Raw genomic sequence first — 22,548 nt, 5'->3', positions numbered from 1 at the left:
ACGACACAAATCAACCCCCCTCCCCACCTTTAACCCGTGACTGTATTGGGTGGTGGTGGTAGTTTAAAGTATCTTAAAATTGTTGGATTAGTTGTTGCGTTGGAATAGTATAGAATATTTCTGTACGTACCCACTTTGGTGAAAAAGTTCTGGTTGAAATAATAAATATTTTAATATATAAGCTTGTAAACATAATATCACCCCTTTACTTCCACACTACAGAAAAGTGAAAACAAAATCTTAGATGGAGTAACTCATTGGCCGAAGCGGTCACTATCTGAACCTACAGGCACCATGGAGACTGGAAGAGACATAAGCTCTCTGTGGCAGCACTTAGTCATTATGCGAAAAGAGAAGGAACATTAGCTCTCTGTCGGCTGTACTTACAGTCATCACAGGACAAGGGAAATGGCTCTGGCTCTTTCTAGACTTCGGCACCTAAGGTTACAGCTCGTGGCTCATGAAAATGATAGGGACGTAGTATTCTAACATAATGTAAGGTTGCTATGGTACCAACCTACCAACCTTGCCAATTGGACGCGTTATTCGTGTTTGCCCATCTATCATGTCTTACAGTGTAAAAATAACTCTTTAGTCTTTCAGATCAAATGAAAGGACATTTGAATAGTACAATACAATACCCTTTGTGTTTGTAATCCATAAGGAAATGGACTGCCAAGATAGTGGAAAGTAAGAGACGATTTCTTCCAATCAGAACTTAATGAATGAATACAGGATCCACTAACGATATTTCTCAACTCCTAGAAATGAAAATAACTTGCCAATTTCAAGGAAAAATATATGTCGTTGCTAAAACGTAACCGAAAAAGAAAATTCATAATCATAAACGCGAAGTAGGTAAAGCATCTTCCGATCTTATAAACGACAATGTTTTAAATTTAAAAAGAAAGTTCAGATCAGCAACAACAAATGCCCTGGAAATGTATTGAAGCCAGGTTATATAGATGAAGCTTACCATGGCTGTATGTATTGTTATGGGCTGTCCACCAATGGAACCCCTTCTGTTACACAGTGTATATCCTGATTTGATGCCATAACTTGAAAACTCTAAAAACCAATCATAATTGTTTCCTTTAATACAGTTTTAATACACCGAAGGTAAGATGGTACGAAACCTGTCGAGGGCTTACTGCCAGAAGTTGTTGTATCCAATTTTGATGCCAGTGTTTGGCAGAAAAATGCAAGTCTCTTATCTTATTATGTCCATACGATCTAAAACTTTCCAAAGCTACCAACGGAACAAACTGATTTCCGAATTAAAAAATGAAGAATGGATTGAGATTTATGAACATAAAAAATGAAGAAACCATGACAGAAATGAAAATAGCTCACCAGCAGTCAGATTTTCTCTGTTTTTTCTCCATGTTCTAAAATCAAAAGCTGGTGGTTTGGGTTGACTGATAAGATCTGATGGTACTGGTGATTGAGTCTGTTTCTAAAAGTGAAGTGGTATATTATGGTGATTTGATCAGCGGACTAGTCATGTGTAAGGTGTGCAAAGACATTTAAATGAAATAAATGTAAACCTACGACCTAATTTTCTGTGGTATTTTATGTTTGTTTTTTATCTCAGACCTCCAACCTTAATACTCTAGCTTGCCAGCGTATCACTCCGACTTTTGTAATGCAGACTCCAATTTCATACATATTTTACACATAATTTCTAAATCTCAGTTTCGCGAAATTTGTTCTGCTCTGCAAGTACGAAGCAGATCCTGCTCCGACTCTTTTCAAAGGGATAGATGAGTCATTTTTTGGACCAATCATATTTTTAGTCTCAAAAACGGGATTTTGTTTAGCTAAGCCAATCAGTAATAGTGTTCACAGCTCATCGTCGGAGTTTGAGTCTTCAAATCCTTGTATGTCTAGAATTATACTGACATCTATAGAAATAGGAAAATAAATTCCTAGTCTTTAAGTATTTTTAAAGGAATTATGCTATTTTCGTACATTTTTAATACTTCTGAAGATTATTTACATATATTCAATGCAAGATTCCAATCAAAATCTAAACAAAATCCAGTGATGATCATTTATAACATTATAATTACCTTTTGATCAGCTCCAAAGTGGATGCTATCTTGTTCTAAAAATCTCAATAATTTAGCCAACTGCTCTTGTTCTGACACTGCTGTTCCTTCTGCCATTTTTATTTTCAACGCCCACAGTATACGTATTGTACATCAATTCATTTTACCAGGTAATGACAACACTTTTCTCTATAGATCTGTTTATTATTCACCTATAATAGATCTTCAGAACCAACCATCAAGTACATCTTTAAGAGAGGTATAGACATACCATAATATTGTTGACACATAATTGTCTTGAGTGTAATAAATCATAAAACTAGTCATCAATAAAAGGGTTAATGCGAATCTTTTAAAATTATCGCTGTAATTGAATTCAGTGGCAATTTTAAAGGGATTCAAGGTTCATACAGCTGTAGTATCATTTTCAAGATGGTTAATTACGCCAGTCTTATTCTCCATCTGAAACCCTCAAGGAAAACGTCATTAATTTCTTTGATACAGTCTCTTCAATGTGAATATGACAGAATGGCTCCGAAATTGCGAAGTTGAAAAGTGGGCAATCTCGAAAAACCTTTGAAAACTTGAAAATTTAATACCATCTGTTGCTTTTGATAGAACTTTTTTTTTTATTGCTTATATGTCTCGGAACGCGCTGAAATGAATCTTTTGCTTTGAGACTTTGGTTGCCCGATGGTTGATAATTCCAAATCATGTAATCGCACTACAGGATGTGATGATGAAAGTTTATCTGTCATGGTATCTTTAACTTGAAGATTGGTCTTATAAGACTTGTTTTATTATACCAATAACATTTAAAGTGTAATTAAACCACCTACTAGTACATTAGACAATATAATCTATTTAGGCTTATCTTATCATTTATAATTCTATAAAGGTTTTAAGATAATTCATGAGTTCAGGCAAAATAAACTGTCACGCCTTTCTGATCGAAACCTATGAGTCATAACCTTCATCATAGATCTGCTTTTCATTTTTCATATCCCTATTGCTTCTTGTAGAATTTTGATTTAGTCTCTGTTGTTGAAATGAAAGAGACAGTTTTACGTCCTATTTCTCTGCTCCAGATTTGAGGAAATATTGCCAGAACGCCAGCACAATCTGGCTGTTTTTTTTTTTTTATGTCAAGCTGTCTGAGGGACGTTTAACAATTAACAGCACATGAGGTTTCATTTTATTGTCCCATCCGATTTGGATTGACCACTGTTGCAGATTGTGATACTAACTTTCCCGGTTGTCCTCTAAATATTTATGAAAATAATGTGGTCTGTTGGACTTTGATGTTCCACTTCTCAATAGATTCAGTGATTTATTGAATAGTGAACAATGACCTACTCAGTGATAGTTGTGATATTAGCTTGACGTTTATGACATTGGCAATCCACAAGCTGATTAGTTGTGGTAGCCATAACCGGTTGTATATTCACATTTTTGTCAGTTTATCACGTATGTCTCTATTCGAGTATAAGCTTTTTGTTAAATGTATAATAGTATTCTATAGACAATGTGTAAGTCCCATTGCAAGCCATTGGTAATATAAAATTGTTGACAATAAATATGACTCTATATTACATTGATTGCATAATAGGCGTTAATACCAAAATATATTCCCTACCTTTCAAAGTGATTGTTTTAAAATGTAGACTAAACCTCAACGAAACGGGTCTGTTTTAAATGGTTATGTTATCATTATACAGTTATATTACACCACCTAGTTTTTACTATACTGTACAGTAGGTCTGGGTTTAGTGGACTATAAAATCTCAATATATTAATATAATAGTCGATATGAAATCGGATCAAGATCAAATAGACCTTTACATTGTCAAGTATATTGACTACAAGGTATGTGGATTACAGTTTCAAACTTGAAGTCAATGCGGATCCAATGGAGTAAATATACAGAAAAATACAAGTATACCTAGACCAGTTTGAGGCGGAATTATGTCAAATCAATAATTTGACGACATCAAAACCAGTCAGTTAGTATTTAGTAGATTAATAACATCATCTTATTAAAAAAAACAACTAAAGAAACAAAAAAACTTCATTTTTAGTGAAGGCCTGCTGGACTTTTCTTAGCCCTAAATAGGATACATGTTACTTTGTTGTCACAAGCTGGTTTAGACTTATACATGTATATTGCTTTTGTAGCTGTTGCCTTAGGACTGAAACCCTGATTGACAAAGTAACACGCAATACCTTAGTTTTCAGTTTAGAATAAGTTCAGTTCATTTCCTACGATTGCGCGATACTTTGAAATCCAATGCCCCTATTTTACGCAACACTTTATATTAACTAGAGTTGTCTCCCCTTTCTTCCGGTTTAAGAGAAAAATGTCGGAAAAAACATAATAATAACAACAAATAAAAACAAAGCTTTTATTCATTTAAATGAATGAAATAGTAAACATGACATTAATTGCGTCCACCAGCAGGTTTTTCCGTCTGTATATTTTGAGTCCAGAGGCTGTGATAGTATTTTTTATTGTGCTACTATTGTACAATTCTCTTTCGCATGTAAAACCATTGTTTACTGTTCTTCAAAAAGCTAAAGTTAAATTACAGTTGAAATGGCGTGGACAGATCGATAAACAAGTAGACAAGCAAAATGAAGTTGAAAAGGAAAGAGCATCTTGGCAGCTAAGAAAGGAAAATGTTGCTATTTATGCCATCCAGGGTAGAAGACCACATATGGAAGATAGATTCAATGTTGTAAATGATTTCGAACACACTAATACATCAATATATGGAATATTTGATGGACATGGTGGAGAGGTACAATAGATATAAATATTGCCATAAATATTATTTTTTATGTTTGCACAAGCAGATATTTATTGCATTTCAAAGTGTTTATAATTAAGCATATTAGAGTATCTTGTGTATTGATAAGCTTATTATCTTATGCTATAATTAATTAAAATGAGCTAGCTAGGATTTGAAATTTCACCCTTTGCTGAATACACTTAATCAAAAGAAGCAGTACTTGACTAAGCAATTGATATATTCTGATTCAAATCATAATTTTTAATTCTAGCTTTTTTTCTTCGCATTTATATTTCGCCTTTATATTGATCAATTTATGATTTATATTTGAGAGATGTTATTACAGATGGTGATTTGTATATTAATCTAATTTGGCTATTTAATATGAAATTTTTTTGTTATAGTACATCCATTTTTTTATTGATCTTATATCAATGAATATATATACTTTAGTTTGCAGCCGAGTTTACAGAGAAAACCTTATTTAAATGTTTAATGGTGAGATTATTAAAACTAACACTGGGAGAAGACAGTTCTAATAATGTCTCCAGTATAATTACAGAAGAAATGTTAGAAGTAGATAAAGAATTGTTACAGTTGGCTAAAGCTAATTTAGAAATATCCGGTAAGATTTTTCAACAACCAGTTTGAACTGTCTTGCCTTTGTAAAACCATTTTCTGACAGGGGTAAATCAGATTAGTTTTAATTAGATTCGCATGACCCTAAAAAGCATTTTCCTTGAAATCAAAAAATCTTTTTGACTTAGAATTCAAACTCATGGCAAAAAATCATATAGCAAAACAAGCCATTAGTGTAAGAGTGTTTGATGGGATGATGGAAAATGAAGAGAGGATGTGTGTATGTGACTTTGAAATGATTTATTTATTTAGATTATTATATTGTAAGAATAGATATTTCAATATATCATTCCATAACTTCTATGTTTTGTAATGTTACAGGAACGACAGCTCTAGTTGCCTTAATAAAAGATGGGATATTGACGGTGGCTAATGTTGGAGATTCAAGGGGAGTAATCTGTGATAAAAATGGTCAAATGATTCCATTGTCTTTTGACCACAAACCTCAACAGGTATGGTGTATTTTTGAAACAAAATTTGACAGATTATATAATGGAAAACTTGAAAATAGCTGTCATCTGAAGTGTTTAAGAGTTATTACCCTTGACTAGATTGCAAGCTAAAGAGAAGCTGGTGTTAGTTAATCTGAAACCAGTTGGATTTTGATTTGACTGATGCCGTTTGTTACCTGGCAAGCTATCTTTTATACCAATGAATTATTGTAAGAACTCGTTGATAAAATAAGGGGTGTTTTTGTTGCTTGGCAATTATATCCAGCCTTTAACGGTATTTTCTCTACTTTATGTTAATTTTTAGTTAAAAGAAAGAAAAAGAATCCGTCAAGCAGGTGGTTTTATAAGTTTTAATGGTGTATGGAGAGTAGCTGGTGTTCTAGCTACATCAAGAGCTTTAGGAGATTATCCTTTAAAGGACAAAAATCTAGTAATAGCAGAACCAGATATATTAACCTTTGACCTTAGTGACCTTGAACCTCAATTTATGATATTAGCCACTGATGGATTATGGGACTGTTTTAGTAGTGAAGAAGCTGTAGAATATATAAAAGAAAGGTTGACAGAGCCACATTTTGGAGCTAAAAGTCTAGTATTGCAGGCCTATTATCGGGGTTCAGTTGATAATATAACAGTCATGGTGGTCAATTTTAAACTCAAACAACTCTCTTCATTTGGCATGAGCGATTGGTGAAGTTTTGAAGGGGAATGTCCAGCTTGATGTCTCGTTTGTTTGATATCCTGTGCTGGTCATCAGGATAAGGTCTTACCTTTCAATCTTATGCCTAGTTGCTTCAAGCCAGAGCCGTTAATTTTCGAAAGATGGTCATTAAAGAATATGTGGCTCATGCCCTTCATGCAGTCAAAACTATCAGTTTTTCACAGAAGTAACCAATGATTGTGAAGAATATAACCCTATTTAATCATGCCTTAGATCATTTGGCATTACATTTTGTAGAATTATGAATTGTTTTATATATTATAGATTATGTCGAGGGCATGTACAGAGTGAAAGTAATATTAGGGGCCAATATTAGTAATCTTTCTGAATACTAGTTTAATCTCAGACTGTGCTGGTAAAGGGTATCTCAAATTATTATGTCCATATCATTATTTCTTGCTGTATCCAAGCACATGCTGGATCTCACACATTTAGTCATTGGAGTTGCTTTTATATTAGAGATTCAGCTTAAAAGAATAAACAGGGAATTTCTTTAAAAGCCCTTCAAAAAATAATAGTCTATTTTTTTTTTTGATAAGAATGAAATTGTTAAATCATTGTTGCAGAGTTTGAGTGGAATTACAGGGAAATAATTTAATATCAAAATATTTTCAATACGTGTGTATATATCAAACTCTTTACTGTCTCCCTATGTTTTATAGACAATACTTTCTCAGGAAAGATCTATTACAATGGCAAGATTCTAATTATTTATTTTTATGAAATATGAATTCATCATATTTATTTTTATTTAGAGGATAATATAATGTCTCATTTTATCTTGCAAACATCAATTTTAATAATCTACTTTCGCTTTCATATCATTCCTAATTAACAATTTATTTCAGAACTTTCTGATCCCCAATCAAATTGCATGTATAAAAAGAAGTAAATCATCCATCGAGGGTCTTTTCCTGACATATGGTCTTAATTTTTTGAATGGTGAAACTCTACCTTTGTAAGCCTTGCCATGCTTTGATTCTTTTATTTTTCTTATGTAAAGAGATGTACTGCTGAGGTCTTTATATCCTTAACACATGTTAAGAGAATAGGATAGATAAAAACACAGTTTTTAACCACCAATGTCGTTCTGAAATATCATTTCACATTATTATAAATACAAGACATTTTTTAGAAACATTGCTAATCATAGAATAGATTTGCTTCTTTGCTAAATTACCAATCTTGTATAAAAAATATTTTAAACTATATGAACAATATATGGATAAATCTTGGTGCATTTTGTTTTATTTATTTTTAGTTCTAGTCATTTTACCTATGTTATTGTTTGTATTATTTTCTATTGTTTTCTAATTATGTTGTAATTGAATTTGAATGTGTAGTGCTATAGGTACAAACAGTCGTTCTAGAGCAAGACACCATATCAAAAATACCCCCTGTTTGAGAAAGATATTATTTGCTCCAATAGACACATTAAATCCTTTTGGTACACTGGAACAGTAAATACGTTCTACTGGTAACTACAATCTACTATATTTCTTTTACTTAATCTGCTTACTCTTTTCTACTTAACTTGAAATCTAGGTCTTGTATATTATCATAACACTGCAATGAATACCATTAGAAATTGTATTAGTTTCATAGATTAAGATCACTATACCATCAAAAGTTGAGAAATGGTGCTGAGTAACATGTTTTCTTTTTAGGTTTTATTTTAATATTTCTAGATAATTAATCATGATAGTATCTTTGAACAGTTAGCCTAACGTTTTAATGTTTCAATGAAAAAATTACGTTTAGTACACGATTATGAAAGGGTAGATATAGTATATGCTTTTCACATTTGAAATCAAATCATTCTAGTTATTTTCACAAATATCTGTGAAATTTTTAAACAATGTATATTATTTTAATTATTCTTTAGAACATGTTTTATTTTTGTTATTAGATATCTATTTCTGACTGTATTGTTTACAAGTGCAATAAACAATGGAACACTATAAACTGAGAAATATCATAATAAAAATATTAAATTTACTTCAGTAATTTGTTTTTGTAATGGAAACCCCATTCACATGTTAAGCTACACCAAAATTCTCTGTACTGTCCACAGCAGACAAAAGTGTCCATCATATGCATCATACCTGTCATTCAAAGAAGAAATAATTTGAATGCTTATAGAGCTCATTTTGTGTGATATTGTTAAGTGAATATGTGACATTATGATGTGTCTATAATCAAATATAGCACACCTACGAACAAGACAATCTCGCTTTTAAGGCCTAGGTTTTAACAATTTCCATGTTACAATGTCATATGAATTATCTTTGTCTAGATATTTACACCATTGAAATATAAGAGTACTGTCAGTTTTGATAGTACGTTTTCCTTCAGGGACATTGATTTTCATCACCACTGAAGGGTTGAAAAAAGATTCTTGGTCTTTGGACTTATTATCAGAGATAACTTTTCTTATATTTTTAATCAATTGAAACATCAATGAATACTTTATACTATATATGAAATGGGAATTTTAATCATGATTATATACCAACAAAAAATATAACAATAATCCCATGAAAAAATAAAATAATTAGTTTCAAAAAATGATCATTCTTGTTTGATCTCCCTGATTTTCCAAGCTCCTATGAAATATTTTATACGTATCAATAAAATATCTATTCCCATTTCAATCCAACTAAAAACTGGCACCATCTTAGAACCTTCTATTTCGTGCCAGGTAACTGCAACTTCACTTATTGGCATCTTAAAATACTGAGCTAAAAACAATAAATCAACATCAAAGGCCCATCTATTTACATGGAGATTAGAAAACAAAATCTCTGCTGATTTTCTTGTTAATAATTTGAATCCACATTGAGTATCCCTGACACCACGAACACACAAAAACCATACAAGGAAATGAAAGCCATACATAAGGAATGTTCTAAAGATGGATCTTTGAGCTTTAGATTCTTCTTCTAAATGTGCTCTTGAACCACAAACAACACCTAAATCATTATTGATAATTTTGTCTAATTCAGTTTCTAATTTTTCATAATCAGCAAATTTACTGGCACCATCAGCATCTGCAAATAACAGGTGTCGTCCTCTGCTTACTAACATTCCCTTTCTAACTGCACCTCCTTTTCCATGATTCTTGAAGAGTGTCAATACTCGAATTTTGTTTGAAGAATAATCTTCACTGTATTTTAAAGCAACTTGTGTAGTTTTATCCTTGCTGCCATCATCCACGACTATAATTTCATAAGAAAATCTAGGATAGTTCTTCTGCTTTCCTTTCAAGAAATCCAGGGCTTCATCCAACATGATAGGCAGACGTTGCTCCTCATTATAGGCTGGCACAATAACTGATAGATCAATGCTCGCTGCATCTTTAATACTAGGGAATTCTTCAGATCGAGTACAGTCAGTAGATGTGTAGAATGTATTTTCTGTGGTATGGAAAGCCAGGCTGGGATATGGTTCTGATGAAACATAAATGACAATCAATGCAACAACGATAATAGCAATTCCTGCAATCAAACAGTACCAAAATAGGTTTAATAACAATTCACAAACCATTATAACTAGTCTGCTACATTAATTTTTGAGAAAATAAAACTGCATTCGTGGATATCACCGGTTGGTTGTTGGATTAAAGGTGTACAAATACAGTGATTGCAGCATACAAACATGTCTTGATCAACTGGACCTATTTTCGTGGTTTACTGGTCATAGGCCAAAAGACCAAATGATCAAGGCTTTATTTTGATCACGAGAGTGATCTTTTCTTCAACGGAAATTACGTCACAAATATAATTCTGGGAAACTCAGACATGACCCCGATTCCTACGCTAAAGTATTTTAGAAAATATTATTCGTGTCCTTAAAGATACAAATTTTGCACATATTATATCAGTTCACGGTCAATAATTGATAATTTATGATACTTAATTTCACTTTCGAAAAATTTCAATCAGTTTTTCTATTTTTTTTCGGAACTTCATACACTTCTGTGTGATGCGGCTCAGAGAGGTTTCATGGCGATCAGTTTAGGATACAGAAAATTATATACATTGATAACAAAAGATGCCATAACAAGCTTCAAACCTTAATTAAGCCATAGTTAATCCGTCAAGATTATAGTGGGATGGCTTATCATTTTTAATTAAGTTCGAAATTTTACGAATTGCTTGTTGATTTTCTTAATCTTTGGCTCTGAAGTTGATAATATAGAAGTTAAAATGTCGAGTGGTTTGGGAAGATCTTCTCAAAATCGGAAAGATACCAAAATGCGCATCCGTGCGTTTCCTGTAAGTAATTAATTATGATTTCCTTGCCTAGTATACTCAGTTATATATATTTTGCTTGATAATTGCCAGTTTGACATACATTTTGAGCTTATAACACTGTTATTGTCTGTTGTAGTTTTGAGAGGATCCAAATATAAACAAATGACATGACAGGACAAAAAAGATCTAAAAATAGATCTTATTATGATATTAGTGTTTACATCTATCTTCTATGATTAGTTTTCTTTTTTAAAGGTTGTTTGTTCTTGAAATATCTAGCCTAGATTTAATTAGATCTATATTTCTATGAACACAAACTGATTCTAAGACTAACAATTACCTTACTGGTTATGACTTTGAGCTGATAGACTATACTGATAATGATATTGCATATCACTACGTATAGGAAATAATCAGTGAAATACGACAAAAGTACATAGACAGACAACCAAGCATGACTTGACATGACTTCAATGAATTGTTGGTTACAGTGACTGAATGAAAAGAACTAAGTTATAATATTTTTAGTGCAATGAAATATGAATAATAGCATCCATACATATGTAAAATGTAGACTAATTTAGAGTGACCTTAGTACTTGAGACAGATGTTATTGAATGCTTTACAATTGATCAAATTCCGTTATATATTGTATTTGTGGCCTGAAATTGAAAATCTCAATGTAAGAGAGATAAAATGCTAGAATCTATTCACCCATATCAATCTTCCCTAGCTACTCTTTCATATAGACGACATTTCACAAAGTTATTTACTGGTTCAAATTTAATTGATCATAATAATTAGCTCACTCAATGTTTACCTAACATATCTGTACTAGTTCCTCAGACATAATGATATTGATATACAGATAGTGACAAAATCACTACCGTATATCACGTCTGAGGAACAGGTAAGACAAGATTGATTGGGCAAAACACATGGTTACACAGTCAAAATATGTAACCTGCTCAAGAAATATTAAGAAGTTGGAAAGTCCAACATGTTTCCAGAACACAAAGACACCCTTTCTTAGATATCAGATATGTATGTAATGTCAGTTAAAATTCCGTGATGCCATTTCATCGACTTATGAAGTCATATTTTTATTTCTTTTGTTACTTGGCAACTACCAAGGAAAGTGACATCACTGATTTTCAACTGTGATGTCAATACTTTTGATGAAAAAATTTTAACATGTTTTAGACAAGCTTATAATAGACTTTTTTTTTAATTTTGTAGATGACTATGGATGAAAAGTATGTGAATAATATTTGGGCATTGTTAAAAAATGCCATTCAAGAAATTCAGAAAAAAAATAACAGTGGTCTAAGTTTTGAAGAATTATATAGAAATGCTTACACAATGGTCCTCCATAAACATGGTGAAAAACTGTACACTGGATTACGTGTTGTTGTTACAGATCATCTTATTAATAAGGTATAATTATTTATCGGTATTTGGCTGTTTTCATTTTCAATTCCTTAATTTTCAAAAACCTAAACTGACTTAATTTGGTGCTCAAACAAGTGGTGAATGGGATAATTTACATTCTATGTTAGATTTAGATTTTGGATAAGTCTATTTGGAATATGAAAATGCCATCAAACTTTCAATAGATAAGAGATGGAATTCACAGGACCATACTGTGACCATATGTTCTTTTAGCAACAACGTATAACATTTATCCAACCGTTGCTTCCACAACCCAATAATTTTATCTCATGGATTGGTCAGATATTTAGTTCTGGACATCACTTATCCATGCCCATGCTCGTGTCTGGCTATGTGAATATCTCCTGAAAAGGAGTTAACAACTTTTGAACTATGTTTAAGTCAATACTTCCCTATAAGGCTGGGATGAAACAGTGTGATAGCTCAGTTGATAGACAGTTGGATTGTCGTCTGAGAGTCTATTACATGCTTGAACCATCCTATAGGTAAAAACAATCCTGATTCCACTGCTTGTGCTTCTGAAAGTCTACCCAGTGTTGTTTTAAGTTGTAATCAAATTTGATAATTTTTATTTTTAAGGTGCGAGATGATGTGTTAGCAGCTTTAAACAATAATTTTCTACAGACATTAAATAGTGCGTGGAATGATCATCAAACATCAATGGTGATGATTAGAGATATATTGATGTATATGGATCGTGTTTATGTACAACAGAACAATGTAGATAATGTTTATAATTTAGGTTTAATAATATTTCGTGATCAAGTTGTACGTAATCCTATTATTAGAGATCATTTACAAACTACTTTATTAGAAATGGTGGCCAAAGAAAGGAGAGGGGAAGTGGTTGATAGGTAGGCTAATTGATATACCCTTTTCTTCTGATTTTTCGTCTCCATTGTAATTTAACAGGATTTGAAACACATTCTTGTTTTTATGTTAAAGCTATATATAACAACCTCCTAACAGCCGATATCGCAAAATTTGTTGTTTTATAGATTCTTGGTACACTCTTAAAGAAGTATATATTGAAAGTATTACAAAGTGACCGTTGTGAGCAAATAAAACATAAACATGAAATATTTATTTTATAGGGGTGCTGTAAAAAATGCTTGTCAAATGTTAATGGTATTAGGTATAGATTCTAGATGTGTATATGAAGAAGATTTTGAACGTCCCTTCCTTGAACAATCTGCTGAATTCTTTAGAGTAAGTACTAGATATACTACTTTCTGCTAAATCTTATAAATGTATCATTTTTATACTGTTCTCATAACTTCTCCTTCTATATTTTCTGCATTTTGTTTTACTTCTCTACTGTCTTTCTTTTCTTCTCTTATTGACACAACAGCAAGAGGTAAATTCTTCTTTTGTTGTTGAATTCTATTTTGGGTTTTATTTTCTTTGAAGTTAAACATTAATTTATTTCAATTCCTTGATATTTTCAATCTTCTTTTGTCTTTTGTGTATATATTTGTCGACAAAGTTTGAAAAGTGAAAAAAAAAATACTTAAAAAACTGAAAAAAGGCTGAAATCAAAACTTTAAAAGTCTTGAAATTGAAAGATTTATAGAAAATTTTTGATGTTCTCTATTGTAGATGGAAAGTCAGAAGTTTTTAGCTGAAAACTCAGCTTCTGTATATATAAAGAAAGTTGAAGCTAGAATTAACGAAGAAGCAGAACGAGCCAGTCATTATTTAGATAAATCAACAGAAGAACCTATAGTCAAGGTAAGGGTCGTTGGATTGTGTTTATACAACCAATCAGAGCCTAAATTGATAGACTGGAAACAAAATGGCTGTACACTAGTGTACAATCCAATCATATTGTGAAGATGTGGACTGCAACTATTTCAATCTTGTCAGTAAACAAATATTTCTGTAATTAAACCATCCATTTCTATTCTATGATTATGAATATTTAAACAAAAATGATTGTTTTTGTAGGTATTAGAAGATGAGTTGATAGGCAAACACATGAAAACTATCGTAGAGGTAAGTTGCTATTAAATCATTGTTGAAATCACCTTTTGTGTGTTGTTGTCTCTTTGTGATTTCCTTCAGTGTTAAAATTGTTAATGAAAATAGATCGATAGTTGAAACAGGATTATTTATTTGGATTAAGTAATTAAATTGAATTGAAAATAAGATTTTGATTAAAATTCTATTTTTAGATGGAGAATTCTGGTGTTGTTCATATGTTAGAAAATAATAAAACTGATGGTAAGTTGTTTGATATTATTTAATAGACATTAGATTTATAGCATACAAGCTAAAGGATTAGAATTTCTGGTGTTTATTATGTAATTGTATTGAAATATATCGTGATTGTAAAGTGATTGATTTGTATATCTATAACGTTATTAATATGGTTGATCTTTGAGATTTTACAATGGAATCATCCAAGGCAGACATTTTTCTGTAGTCTGTATGATTTCACATTAAATTTTAAAACCTTTTTTTTTCTGATTTTTGATTTAGATCTTTTCATGTATTCTATGTATTCCCTATACATAATATAAATAAATATATATTTTCCATCCTAGATTTAGCGTGTATGTATAAATTATGTGTGAGAGTGGCTAATGGTTTAAAGACTATGTGTAATTGTATCAGTAAATATCTACGAGAACAAGGCAAGGCTTTAGTTGTTGAGGAAGGAGAAGAAGCTAAGAATGCTATCACATATATACAGGTAAAAGGCAACATATTACAATAAGAAAACCAAATTCATTCAACTACATCAAAGGTTATAAGCTTTATAAAGCTAAAATGCAAGAAGTCAAGTAGCCATCCTAGATCATTTCAGATGTTCACTAGTGAAAAGTGTCAATGCAAAAACAAAGCACTACCAGTGAAATGTGTCTGTCATATGTTATTCTAGATCACAACAAACTACATTAAACTTTCTATATGAACTCTCATTTGATTATGTTAGCATTATGCTTACTTGTCAGAATCACTGTGAATTGTGGGTTTATATTGAAGGTAAATAAATTGCTTTGCCAGGTGTGACAAATAGTTCTATTTTATTTGTATTTTCAGAGTTTATTGGATTTAAAAGACAGATTTGGTCATTTCTTACACGAATCATTCAGTGATGATAAACTGTTTAAACAGATGATATCTGGGGATTTTGAATATTTTATTAATTTAAATGCCAAATCACCAGAATATTTATCACTATTTATAGATGATAAATTAAAGAAAGGTGTAAAAGGGGTAGGTATTTAATTAATCTATCTTAGGACCAACTGTTTCCATAACGTGATAAAGTATGCCTGATTTAAATAGATAATCAAACTTTTAGGTATTGTTCAAGATGAGTTGTGAATGTGGTCTTTTTCTACTTTTTGAAAACACTTATATTTACGCATGTAAAATTGTATTATGTAATATTTGGTATTGTAGATGACAGAACAAGAAATTGAGAATGTATTAGATAAATCTATGGTGTTATTTCGTTATTTACAAGAGAAAGATGTATTTGAACGTTATTATAAACATCATTTAGCTCGTAGATTGTTATTAAATAAAAGTGTCTCAGATGATTCAGAGAAAAATATGATCTCTAAATTAAAGGTAAGCAAATATTTACATTCACCAAAAACCAAAAATATTAAAAACAGTGGAGACAGGTTATAGAAACTAGGTTGGGGTCATTGTAAGGGTTGGTTATTTATTACTGCCATTAAGGTAATACTCTTGTTTTTATTTTACAACAATTTTGTATTGTAGACTGAATGTGGATGTCAATTTACATCTAAATTAGAAGGAATGTTTAAAGATATGACTGTATCTAATACTATTAATGAAGAATTCAAATTATTTGTACAACAAGCACAGGTGAGTTTAGAAATTGTGACCTGCAAGGTTTTATTACAATTATTTATCTTTTTGAAATTAGCATATATATATTTGGAAGTAAACCATTTGTAATAGTTATTCATTGTTATTGAAATTGAATTTGTAATTATAATAATCTGTATATATTTAGGTTAATTTAAGTGGAGTTGATCTAACTGTAAGAGTATTAACTACTGGATTCTGGCCAACACAATCTGCTACACCTAGATCTTCTATACCATCAGCTGCACAAACAGCTTTTGAAGCTTTTAGAAGGTTGGTATATTTAACAGTTATTTTACCTCAAAATATCTTAAGTTTTATACATTGCCTTCTTTAAGAGATATTAGTATCAACTGTTAGTAATCATCTAGTAAGGTTGTTTGTTACATTTGTGTTTACATGGTATGACAAGTAATTATGTAAGTACGAGAGCATGTGCATCTTAAAAATCTATTGAGTACTGAAAAATCCTTTTTTATGTATTGGATCTAAGGTCATTTGACATGTTCAAAATTTCTTATCAAAATCACTCAGTTTAAGCTTACAAGGTAGTAAAACATTCAACAAAGAAAACCTGTCTAATTCTGGTTGATTATTTAACAATCCTTAAATTTCTTACAGATTTTATTTAGCAAAACATAGTGGTCGCCAGTTAACATTACAACCTCAGTTAGGTTCTGCTGATCTTCATGCTACATTTTATGGTCCAAAAAAAGATGAAGGAGAGAGCAGTAATGGAGCCAGTGCCAAGAATCCACGAAAACATATTTTACAAGTTTCAACCTATCAGATGTGTATATTAATGTTATTTAATAATAACAGAGAAAAATGGACATTTGAGGTATGTAGATCTTTAGATTTTCATCGTAAATTGTTGATATCAAATATAACCCATGATGATGTGATGTGTTTTATGTATCAGACATTTATTATAAGCATTACTTTTACTAGGTTGAATGTTAACATTGCTACATCATGCAGCTTCATCTATCAGATGCTGTGTCTCATGTCATTGAGCTTACAAATATACTGGATTTACTGATAAATGTGTGATTATATTACAGGAGATCAAAAATCATACTGATATTCCTGAACGAGAATTAACCAGAGCTCTACAATCTTTAGCTGTAGGAAAATTGGCTCAGAGAATTTTACATAAAGACCCAAAAACTAAAGAAATTGGTATGTTAACTTTATTCAGTTCAAACTGGTGATAGTTTTGTCAATTATCCTTGGATATTTTATATCTTATATTGGTGCATAAGACTTTAGTTCCTACTTTGCACTTTATCTATTCCAGGAGCTTTTGTTGCTCCTGTCTTTAAATGAATTTCAACCTGGCAGCTAGGACTGTATAAAATAGAAATAATTCCATTGGATTTATGTGGTCATCACAATCTTTAACTCAATTATATTTAATATTACAGAGGCTGGTCATATATTTACAGTCAATGATCAGTTTACATCCAAATTATTTAGAGTCAGAATACAGATGGGTAAGTCTGAACTGAACTTTATTTATAGTCTACCAATGGAAGTTTTTAAGTTACCCTGTTTTTCTCTTTTTCAACTAAAGCAGAAAATGACATATTTATCCCTTGACATTGCGACCATTTAAAGTCAGCTGATGTTTTCTCCTATTGTCCTTCTGAAACTAATTGTACAGTATAGCTATTGTAACTTTATATTCATGTAAATTAAAATATTCATCATATATTTACAGTGGCTACTAATAAAGGAGAAGCTGAACCAGAAAGAAAAGAAACCAGAAATAAAGTTGATGAAGATAGAAAACATGAATATCCTTTGTTAATTCTCAATTTAAGAAAATATATATATTCCAGGCTATTCCAGGCTATTCCATTATTTAATCAGTTGCTTGGCCACAACCATTTAGCCAAAGAATTATCAATTCTGATGACAAACCTTTTTCACAGGTTCATAAATATTTGATCTATTTTAATGTATGTGAATTTGCTTCAGTTTTAGAATTTGTATTTGTATGTGAGTGTCTATAATTCCTTGACTCTATCCTACAATAGAAGCTGCTTTAGTAAGAATAATGAAAGCTAGGAAAAAACTTCAACACAATGTCCTTATAGCAGAAGTAAGTAAGACTTATATTGTGTTAGTGTTACGAAAGTTGAAGATTATATTAAGACAAAGAAAAGGAAGCAATCTAATAAGACAAAGAAAAGGAAGCAATCTAATAAGACAAAGAAAAGGAAGCAATCTAATATGGCAATGCACCGTTTAAATGAAATGTCACTTTTGGCTTCATTAAATTACTACTATTACCATTTCTATCTCATATTCTCATACTCTCATGTTATACATACATGTAGATTTACCAGGTCTTATATGTTATATATCTCTCTCTTAATTTAAGTGTACCGAAATGTTAAAGCCACGTTTCCTGCCTAGTCCAGTTGTTATAAAGAAGAGAATAGAAGGTTTAATAGAGAGGGAATATTTAGCACGATCAGCAGATGATAGGTTAGTCATTATTCTTCTACAGTCTCTTTACTCTTTAAACTTTTGATAAAATCTGAGAGAATCTAAGACAATCTGGTCAATTGTTGCAGTCGCTATTGGTTGCTGTGTTCTATTTAGGGTCATAATCTGTGACCTTCAAATTGATTCCAGTTGTGAGCAGTAGCCTTAACTGGTCAATATCGGCCATTTTTCATACAAGAAATTATTATTTTCCCATCCAAAATGCCTTTAATATTTCTCAAGCAAAGACCATTATTTGTTCAGATTGATCTATAAGTTACTTAATGAAATAAGTCCAGTAACATTTTCACTCTGAGGGAAGAAGTAATAAATTCAAGTCTAATATTATTTTACTAGGGATAAATTTGATGTAATTTCTATTTACAGGAAAGTGTATACTTATGTGGCCTAATTGTGATGTGAACTTGTTATAGTTATAAACAAAAATAAACAGTCTTATTTATATGACATGTAAATATTTTAATTATTGAACAGAAAAACAGGAGGATTGTTATGGTGGATTAACACTGTGACCTTTGACGCTCTGCTTGATTCAAATAAAGGAATTTATTAAAGTGTGCTTCATTAACGAGTGTATATGAAATAATCAGGAGATATATCACCATTGCTCACCGCTATAGTATAACATTCACAACAAGTTACTGATACTTCAAGTCTTCTTACTGTACTTTACTTACTTTGATATGAATTCCCTTACTATACCTCACAAGTTACTTGAATTTCTATAAAGAAGTGTTTAAATGTTGAAATATGACAGTTTAAGCATTATTTTTAATTAATTTTTAGTGGAATTGTTCAGTTTTCATTGTCAGTCAAGGTAATATCAAGCCTAATTTTAAATTCTATATTATCCATGCCACAGAAGAGGCATTATTTAGACTTCCAAAAGTTCTATATATTTCATACCTTTTCTGAAATGTAGAATTAGCCTTGGCATTATCTGGTCTTATTTCTAACATGTTGAGAGAAAGTTGAATATAAAACTAAGATATTTCTAATAGTGATAGTTTGAAGAAGTTTTTTAACTGCCTCCCAATTATGCATTAGAGATGTGTGTTAATAACTATTTACAATAATTTCCTTTTTTTATTGTTAAATTATACTATATATACCTAATTTTCAATTTTACAGGCCACACTAAAAATGAAAATCCTGTTGGGTGCTTTAACAAATAAAATTATTGATAAAACCTGAAAAGGTGACATCAGAATTTTCTATACACTATATATTCTTGTCATGAAGAGAAATACTTTGTCCTGGAAATCAGATTTATAACAAAACACCAGGTGGATGAAAATTACATAAAAAAAAGATAATACCTGTATTGTAATATGAAGAAAGTTGTTAATTTTATCATGTATATAATGAAAAAAAAAAGCTATAAAGCAACATGAAAATTCTCTGGTGTTTTGTTGTTAACCATTGAATTATTTTAATTAGTCATTTGAAGAAATTAATGTACTAAAACTACACAAATAAGTCATCCGCAAGTAACACACAATGGAATGGAGAGAGTGAAATGTTGAAAATTTATAGGATTAGAGGGATTTATAGCACATCAATAAATTTGTTGTATTAAATCTACATTTCAGCACAAAGTGAAATAAATTGTGCAATTATCAGAAATCCGTGTTTCTTCATTCAGTCAGCCTATAAAGTTATCAACCCCATTTTAAACTTTACTTCATTTCTGGTCTGTAGTGAAGAGAATTGTTATCCAGGTATGAAATGTCATTTTCTCTTGATGCAAATATTTCCTGAATGTCTGTTACTTTTTTCTTCTGCTTTTCATTATCTGGTTACTTGTAAATTATTGAAATAAAAATAATTGAAATTAAGTTGTTTTATTAAAATCATATATGATCAATTGTATTGCTATCTACAGTGTGGATTGGCTAAGACACTACAGATGAATTAGTTTCTGACCTATGTACAGATTGTGTGATGATATGTAATGTAAGCCAACAGTCTTTAGCTGGCGAAAAGAATGAAAAAAAAAAAACATAAAGGTATAATAACATTTTCTTCTATAATATACAAATGAAATCAATACACATAAAATCACTGAGTTTCTCCATCAAGACATAGATCACCATAATAAGCAGTAATTGTTTTCAACTTGGAATTAAGAATATTTTGTTCTATTTCAACCTTACCACCAGACCCTGCTAAAACTGTCAATTGATCTATATTAGTATTTCTTGGTACAAAAAAAGCAATGTTTTGGGTAATTTTTTGACTTATTTTGAAAATGTCAAATGCATTTAAACATGCCATATTGTTTAAATCATAGTTCTTATTGTTCAAATATTCTGGACCACCCCATGGTGGACTTAAAAACACAACATCAGCTTGTAAAGATGGCATTACCTTATAGAAATCCCCCACTATAAATTCAATTCTGTCTTCTACACCATAAACTTTAGCGTTATTACGAGCTAGCTCTATTTTAACAGGATCTATATCAATAGCTATAACTCTCTCACAATATAATGCAAATTGTATTGTATTGCCCCCCGCACCACAAAACCCATCCACTATCACGTCACATTGGCACCGTTCTGCGATATGTTCACTGATCTTTTCTGGTGTCACAGAAAACCAACTTTCTCTATCTAGTTGTATTCCTTCATCAAATCTAGAGAATAGACGATAACGTTGATACCAATATTTACACAGTTCTTTATCATCTTGTATATCAGCAGGCGGTTGGATTAATCTACCTTTTCTTTTCTTCTTCTTGCCTTTTTTCTTTTGATTTGAAGTCCCTTCGGGTAATACGTTATCCTCAGTATTCAATTCAGAGTTCTCAGTATTATCTAATTTGACATCAACATTTTCTGACATATCATTGTTTTTATCATAATCTAATTCATTTAACTTCTTTTGGAGTTTACTGGGTGTCTTGGATGATCCTGTGTTATTTTCTATAATGTGTCTCTTTCGATTCTTCTTCTTTTTCCCTTTTTTCTCGTCAACAAATTCAAACAAGTCTAAATCAGCATAGGATGGCATTTCTCTACTAAATGATGTGGATGCTCTAAAACCCCAAGATTCTAAAGCATCTGCTGCAGTGGTCTCCTCCAACTTTTTTTCTGGAAGATTTTCAATTTGTTCTTCATCAATAGTATCTTTATCTTCTTTAACTACAGTACTGTCTCCTTCCTCAATATCAATGGCTTCATTTTCCTGACTAAATATTTCCTCAGCACCATTGTCATCAACTTCATCAACATCGACATCCACACAGTCTCGTTTTAGTTCTTCATCCACACAGTTAGTCTCATTATTACTTTTCATATTGGTGTAAGATTTGAGAAATTCATTATAATGATACCAATACAGTTCTACATAATGTTCATTCCATAAATCTGTCCAGTAGTTATCAGTTATGTCCTCTTGTTGGTCTTCAGCTACATCATTACTGGTAGATTGTGACTCAATCTCACCAGTCTCTCCTGTTTCATTGTCCACATGTCTATGTTCAGCATACGAGTGCATCATGTTAAATGTATCTATATTGTCATTTGGTTCCACTGAATTCTCAATATTTGTATCTTTTTCACATCTATGTTTTAGTGTGCTACCTATTGCCTGATTGTATGCCACCCAGTTTTCACTGACTACCATCTCTTGGTCCTTATCAGTATTCATCAATTCTTCATTCACATTATTTTTATCCTCACATCCTTGATTCTTCTTATGATTATTGTCTGCTTCTTGCTTATCACCTGTACCTTCTAACTCTTCCTCTCCATTTTTATCTGTGTTACCAACTTGTGTGTCAGTTTCTTCTGCTGGTTCACTGCTTTGTTTTTCACA

The 22,548-nt window shown here is 31.3% G+C and overlaps 4 protein-coding genes across 4 annotated transcripts; 2 read left to right on the top strand and 2 right to left on the bottom strand.

Annotated features, from left to right (window-relative positions):
- Positions 1 to 4,483: 4,483 nt before the first annotated feature.
- LOTGIDRAFT_231266 (hypothetical protein) lies at positions 4,484 to 6,625 on the top strand (the record flags this gene model as incomplete). The annotated part of the gene is made up of 4 exons (XM_009052317.1): positions 4,484 to 4,849; positions 5,294 to 5,465; positions 5,801 to 5,931; positions 6,236 to 6,625. The coding sequence occupies 4 exons, from the start codon at positions 4,484 to 4,486 to the stop codon at positions 6,623 to 6,625; spliced, it is 1,059 nt and encodes a 352-aa protein (XP_009050565.1).
- A 2,493-nt stretch (positions 6,626 to 9,118) lies between these two features.
- LOTGIDRAFT_187174 (hypothetical protein) lies at positions 9,119 to 10,322 on the bottom strand. The gene has a single exon (XM_009052316.1). The coding sequence runs from the start codon at positions 10,196 to 10,198 to the stop codon at positions 9,224 to 9,226; it is 975 nt and encodes a 324-aa protein (XP_009050564.1). The 5' UTR covers positions 10,199 to 10,322; the 3' UTR covers positions 9,119 to 9,223.
- A 326-nt stretch (positions 10,323 to 10,648) lies between these two features.
- On the top strand, positions 10,649 to 20,562 carry LOTGIDRAFT_231265 (hypothetical protein). The gene is made up of 19 exons (XM_009052315.1): positions 10,649 to 10,929; positions 12,148 to 12,345; positions 12,940 to 13,214; positions 13,455 to 13,569; positions 13,960 to 14,091; positions 14,308 to 14,355; positions 14,535 to 14,583; positions 14,907 to 15,055; positions 15,406 to 15,582; positions 15,772 to 15,942; positions 16,099 to 16,206; positions 16,358 to 16,482; positions 16,831 to 17,050; positions 17,274 to 17,391; positions 17,637 to 17,705; positions 17,933 to 18,008; positions 18,247 to 18,316; positions 18,599 to 18,705; positions 19,093 to 20,562. Exons 1-19 carry the CDS (start codon positions 10,861 to 10,863, stop codon positions 19,115 to 19,117), a joined length of 2,301 nt encoding a protein of 766 aa, XP_009050563.1. The 5' UTR covers positions 10,649 to 10,860; the 3' UTR covers positions 19,118 to 20,562.
- A 225-nt stretch (positions 20,563 to 20,787) lies between these two features.
- On the bottom strand, positions 20,788 to 21,573 carry LOTGIDRAFT_113851 (hypothetical protein; the record flags this gene model as incomplete). Its single annotated transcript, XM_009052314.1, has 1 exon — positions 20,788 to 21,573. One exon carries the CDS (start codon positions 21,571 to 21,573, stop codon positions 20,788 to 20,790), a length of 786 nt encoding a protein of 261 aa, XP_009050562.1.
- Positions 21,574 to 22,548: the final 975 nt, after the last annotated feature.

This window comes from Lottia gigantea (genome assembly GCF_000327385.1).
Source record: "Lottia gigantea unplaced genomic scaffold LOTGIsca_18, whole genome shotgun sequence".
NCBI classification, from domain to species: domain Eukaryota; kingdom Metazoa; phylum Mollusca; class Gastropoda; family Lottiidae; genus Lottia; species Lottia gigantea.
The sequence above is the reverse complement of the archived record's forward strand: the minus strand, read 5'-3'. Positions and strand labels throughout refer to the sequence as shown.